The sequence below is a fragment of the Meriones unguiculatus genome, chromosome 19, assembly GCF_030254825.1.
Source record: "Meriones unguiculatus strain TT.TT164.6M chromosome 19, Bangor_MerUng_6.1, whole genome shotgun sequence".
In the NCBI taxonomy this organism is placed as follows: Eukaryota; Metazoa; Chordata; class Mammalia; order Rodentia; family Muridae; genus Meriones; species Meriones unguiculatus.
Genome location: NC_083366.1, coordinates 27,871,573 through 27,877,679, shown reverse-complemented (window position 1 = coordinate 27,877,679; position 6,107 = coordinate 27,871,573). Strand labels below are relative to the sequence as shown.

The following is a 6,107-nucleotide window of genomic DNA, read 5'->3' as shown; positions in this document are numbered from 1 at the left end:
TCCAGGCTGGCCTTGAACTCACAGAAATCTTCCTGCCTCTGCCTCCCCAAGTGCTGGGTTTAAAGATGTGTGTCACCATGCCCAGCTCAATTCTTAAACTCATAAGTATGAGCATCTAAAGGATGGTAGCCTGTCTGTGACAGTGACACTTTGAAAAAATGAGCTGTCTGTCCCTCAAGATTCCCCAGAGCAGTTTTGTCTCCTGAGTGGCATGGTGACAGGGGAATACTCAACATAACAGGGGAATTCATAACCAGAGGAAGGAGCCAGAGGGAACTAAAAAGGACATGGGTATGATCCAACCCCATGGAAAAATCTAATTCCTTATTCTTTACTGCTAATATAAACTAACAAATATTTTAAGGTAAAGAAATATACCAACAAAACATAAATGAATAAATAACTGAAAAATGGTTGTTAATAACAATTAACTGAAACACATCACAAACTAAATCTAAAACAATGAACAAACACTAAGTCAAATCCAGGTCTGAAAAACAGCCCACGAGTAAGAAAACTCACTCTGTTCAGGTCAGTGGGGATCACAGATGTTCAGTTGTAAAGATGGACAATAAAAAATAAAACTCTCAGGACCAACGTCTTGAGACCAAGCGCTCTGCAGCCAGCCAACAGCGTAACCACAGTATAAAGACAAGATCAAGGCTCAGCCAGTACCTTATGGGGCGGGCTAATTCCATTCCTCACAATGGCTCTCTGTGAGGTCAGGGTGCCATGGACCAATCAGAGCTAGCCAAAACTCACCATAATTTTTGAGTCCTTTCTCCTGGCTCCTCTCAAATCGATGCCAAGAATCACCGTAGGAGAAGCAGAGGTTATTTTGGCCCAGTCTTGCAGAGGATCAGGCACAGCATGGTGATGGGCTCAGCTGGTGGCCCTGGCAGCAAAGTGTGAGGCATCTGTTTTTACTGCGTTGACAATCTCTCAGGTCAGCTAAGGTTCCAGTTCTTCCAGCCAGATCACACATCCAAGGGTTCCCCCACTTCTCAGTGCAGGCAATTGTTAAAGTCCCTATCTGCCATACCCTGCCCTCCACCTAGTGTCAGGCCTTCCCTCCATGAGGCCCTTCACTATAAAATCCAGGAATCTTGGTTCTGTTGCCCCTTTCTGCCTTTTCTTCTCTCCCCACCCTGCCCCTCAGCGTGTGCTCCCCTTGCCCCCTCCCTTGCTGCTTCCAATAAACCTGCATTTATATAATACAGCTTCGTCTTGCCATCAGCTCATTTCGTTTTATTTAATCAATCAGCGGTGTCACATTCAACCCTTATTAAGAAGAATACAGAACAGAGATAGCCAGGCATGGTGGCATAAGCCAGTAATCCCATCCTTTGGGGAGTCATAAGGCAGGCAGATCTCTGTGTAAGTCCGTCTTGGTCTACAAAGCGTGACCAGGATCAGCCAAGGCTACACAAAGAAACCCTGTCTCAAGAATAAAAAAATCAAAACAAACAACCCTGTAGAGTTGGAGCTGAGGCAACCTGCTGCCCCAAGGCCACGGCAGCAGAAGTCCCAAGATGAGGCAATTCTAAGCCTTGGCTGTCCCAGTTTACCCCAAGGCATAGGATGGTCTGCCTGATGCTTCAGAAGTTGTGGGACCAACTGCCACCCCTCCCCCCCCCCCACAGCAGCTGGGAATCCCAACTGCCCACTGAGCCCCCAACAGCTATGTTTAGAGGCCAGGTAAAAGCACAATAACAAGTGGCTGGTGCCAGGTCCTCTTCAGCCTTAGGGCCATCAGCCCCTCCTTCCTGCCCTTGGGCTGTGGAGGTAGGTCACAAAATGGTGGGCAACTCAGCAACTCTTTCTGCCTCTGCCTATGGGAACCCAACAACTTTCCTGCTTCAGAATGCCTGCTGTCATTGCCATTGCCGTGGGAGCTGTCCATGATAGTGACAACCTTTTCTATTTTCCTGCTTCCATCTACTGCCTTCAGAGGGAACTCTTTGAAATATTCAGTCATTTTGTACACTTTATAACCTCTCAAGGCAGAAAAGCGACAAGACCTCTGCCTGAGGAAGCTCCAACAGCCCAGCCCTGCCTCTCAACTTTGCTTGTCCCCCACCTCTGTAACTGTCATCTTCAGCCCCTCAGTAGATCTCCACCCAGATTATGCAAATTTTAGTTGAAAAGTGTTAGTTATTATTTAAAAGAAATATGAGGCTGGGGTCAACCGATCTTCCATGTAAGAGGTTTATTAAGTGGGTATGGAAGCAGTGGGAGAACAGGACATGGTGGGGAGAGAGAAAGAAAAGGGAAGGGTGTGCCCTGAGAAAGAGAGAATGAGAGAATGAGAGAGAGAGAGAGTAAGAGGAGAGTAAGAGAGAGACCACGTGTCGGGGTTGGCCCTTTAAGGGGCAAGGTAACCATACCTTCCAGGTGTGGCCACCTGGCCGGCCACACATGATGACATCAAAAGTTGCTGGGTAACCAGGAGCAGGTTGTGTTCCAAAATACTAAAAAAAAAAAAAAAGACTAGGCAAAACCCAACCAATCCCTAAGCAGGAAAAGTGACCAATTCCTGAACAGAAAAATCCAGCAATCCCCGAGCTCTGCTAATCTCAGGACTTGAAATCCCACCAATCCACACTCTGAAAATCCCTTCCCACCCACACAGAAAAGCCCCCTATAAATTCCTGGAGAGATAGGCTCAGAGGTTAAGAGCACTGGCTGCTTTTCCAGAGGTCCTGAGTTCAGTTCCCAGCAACCACATGGCTCACACACAAACAGCTGTTAAGAGATCTGGTGCCCTCTTCTGGCATGCAGGTATACGTGCAGACAGAACATTGCATACATTAAAAAAAAAATCTTAAGAAAAAAATCCTCAATAAAGGCTGTGGGCATTCTCTGCTGCCTTCTTTCTGGAGGAGAGGCAATCACTCCTGGATTCGTCCCTCTTCTCCTAGGTTTGTTCCTGCAAACTAATGACACCTGTTGGGCAAATTCCTGGCTCTGAACTGATAGGAGGCCTCCTCTCAGAGCTGTGTGGTTCCTGGACTCCTGTGCCTCAGGATACCCTTGGGACTCTGTCCCACCTCAGAGCTGGGCTACCTTCCCAGCTCTTGTAGCTGTGACTCAGATTTGTAGTCCTCAGAGTTGTGAGTGGTCAGGACATCTTCCCACCTGATCAGGAAGACAGGCCAACACACAAAAATAACAACAAACCTTCCTCCCCCAAATAGTGGTCCTATAGAGCCAGAAAGCTCTGCTTCCTTAAATCACAGATGCTGGCATTTCCCAGCTAGAAGCTAATCCGAGGGTGACATCACCCTTAGGACTTATGCTTTAAACTTCTGTGGCTGCATTTGTTTTCCCCAGGTGTGTGCTGCTCCTCTGGGACCTGAGAGAAAGCAGCATCACCAGAACTTCCATCTTTGACCCTCATCATTTGTCTCATCAGAAACCCTAGAGCTCAGACTCAGTGGCTGATATCAAGAGAAACTTGTCCACCCAGAAGGCTAGAGTTAAAGTGTTTTTTTCTTTTGCTCTGGGTACGGGGGATACAGCAATACCTTCTTACTCTCCCACAAAATGCCTTAGTTTGGGCCATTTATTAAGTGCAAAAATTGAACTGTTGTATTATTAGAGATAGTGATGTCAAGGCCAGCTATGAAGAAATGCTTTCTTTTAGTAAGATGGTAGTTGTTTTGAGGACAGGAGGGCCTAATTCAAAGGCAGTCTTAGGAAAATTTTGTGCATTAGGGTTCTCTAGAGTAACAGAATTTATAGAATGAATCTTTCTACATACATACATACATACATACATACATACATACATACATATAGGTGTGTGTATGTGTGTCTCTATATCTATCTACCATTTATCTACCCATGTATCTATCTGTCTGTCTATATGTGTGTGTAACTATTTATCCTGTATCTACATATCTATATATCTATCTGTCTGTCTGTCTATCACAGCTGTGGTTCAGCTAACCCATAAATGGATGCCTGTGAATTTAAGGTTCAGGAACCCAGGACTTGCTCATCCCTCAAGTCTGGATGTCTCAGCTGATCTACAGTATATGCTGGAATCCTGCAGAAGTAGTCTCAATGTCAGCAAAAGAATGGACTTGCTATCAAGTAAGTAAATATACATTTACATATTCAAATTACATGTATGTATGTACACATGTACACACACATATATATGTATATATATACACCTGTATATCTGTATTGCACATGTATGTGCCTATATATGCACATGCATGTATGTATGTATGTATGTATGTATACATAAAATAAAGGTAAGTAAACCTTTTAAAAAACCTACGTAAAGGGGCTGGAGAGATGGCTCAGAGGTTAAGAACACTCCTCTTCTTCCAAATGTTCCCAGAAACCACATGGTGGCTCATAACCATCTATAGTGAGATCTGGTGTCCTCTTCTGGCATGCAGACACACATGCAGGCAAATCATTGTATAAATAATAAATAAATACATTCTTCAAAAAAAATAAAAACCGCTCTTTTTGCTGCCAGACCTCTGCCATCATGGGTCGCATGCACACTCCTGGGAAGGGCCTGTCCCAGTCGGCGATGCCCTACCACCTGACTCTCTCCCAGATAGGTGTGATCCTGAGGGACTCACATGGTGTGGCACAGGTCCGTTTTGTGACTGGTAATAAAATCTTGAGAATCCTTAAGTCCAAAGGCCTTGCCCCTGACCTCCCTGAGGATCTCTACAATTTGATTAAGAAAGCCGTTGCTGTCCGAAAGCATCTTGAGATAAACAGAAAGGATAAGGATGCTAAATTCCGCTTGATTCTGATAGAGAGCAGAATTCACCGGTTGGCTCAATACTGTAAGACTAAGCGGGTCCTCCCACCCTATTGGAAATACGAGTCATTCACATCCTCTGCTCTAGTGGCATAAATTCTCTTGTATACACCAGCAATAAAATCGCTTTGAATAAAAAAAAAAAATAACCTATTTAAGACCTGGCATGGTAGCACACACCTTTAATCTTAGTACTCAGAAGGAAGAGGCAGGTGGATCTCTGTGAGTTCAGTGCTAGACTGGTCTACCAAGTGGGTTTCAGGACAGCCAGGGTTGTTACACAGAGAAACCCTGTCTCGAAAACAAAACAAACAAATTCTTTTATAGTTATTTGGGAGATCTATTGTTTCATACAACCTTAAAAAGCTATTTGTTTATGTAGAATGAAATTCATTGTAATCATAAGATAAAGTTTCATTAAGCTATAACACTGAATGTGTTATGTGCAGATTTTGATAAGTATTTCCTTTCCAAGCAGGTTCTAAAGGAGAGAATACTAACATAAAATGTTCTCTATGTTTATTGAAAGACTAAGAAGAATACCTTTAAACTCCTCGTTCGGATTGTTATTTTGGAAGCGATGACTCAATGGCTAAGAGCGCTTGCTGTGTTTGCAGAGGACCCAGGTTCAGGTCTCAGTGCTCAGATCACGCTGTTCACGGTCACCTCCTAGTCCAGGGCATATGATACCCACTGTGACCTCCAAGGACACCTCCATGCTCAGGCTCCTCGGCTCCTCAGGGGTTGGGGTTACCCTCTCCCAGGAGCTGCAGTGTTAGGAGAAGAAGCGGAGTTCAGGCTCCTGGGCCCCTCAGTGCATCAGAGGTTGGGGCAACCCTCCCCTGGGAGCTGTCACATCCAGCAATTCTAGTATTGCCAGTTTTAAATTAAGGATTTTGATCAGTTTTAAATTAATGTTTGTACAAAGTAAAAGATATGCTATAATTTCATTCTTCTTCATGTGGATATCCAGGTTGGCCAGCACTGTTGCCAGCCGAGTTTGTCTCCAATTCATGCTTTTTCCTCCTTTGTTAACAGGTAGGTGTCTGTAGCTCAGTCAGATTATTTCCAGGTCCTCTACCCTGTTCCCCTGGTCTAACGGTTTTTACACCAGTATCAGACTGTCTTTATCAGTGAAGCTCTGTGGTGTAGTTTGAAGTAGGGTATTCTGATGCCTCCTGCTGTGTTTTCACTCCTGAGGATTGCTTTGAGTATTTGTGGGCTTTTTTTTTTCTTTCTGATCTGGTTCTTTTTTTTTAATTCTGAAATTTTTATATTAACTACAGTTTATTCATTTTATATCCCAGTTGTT

At 44.2% G+C, this 6,107-nt stretch overlaps 1 protein-coding gene across 1 annotated transcript; it reads left to right on the top strand.

Annotated features, from left to right (window-relative positions):
* Positions 1 to 4,510: 4,510 nt before the first annotated feature.
* Positions 4,511 to 4,891, top strand: LOC110559492 (small ribosomal subunit protein uS15-like). Its single transcript, XM_060372428.1, has one exon. It carries the CDS (start codon positions 4,511 to 4,513, stop codon positions 4,889 to 4,891), a length of 381 nt encoding a protein of 126 aa, XP_060228411.1.
* Positions 4,892 to 6,107: the final 1,216 nt, after the last annotated feature.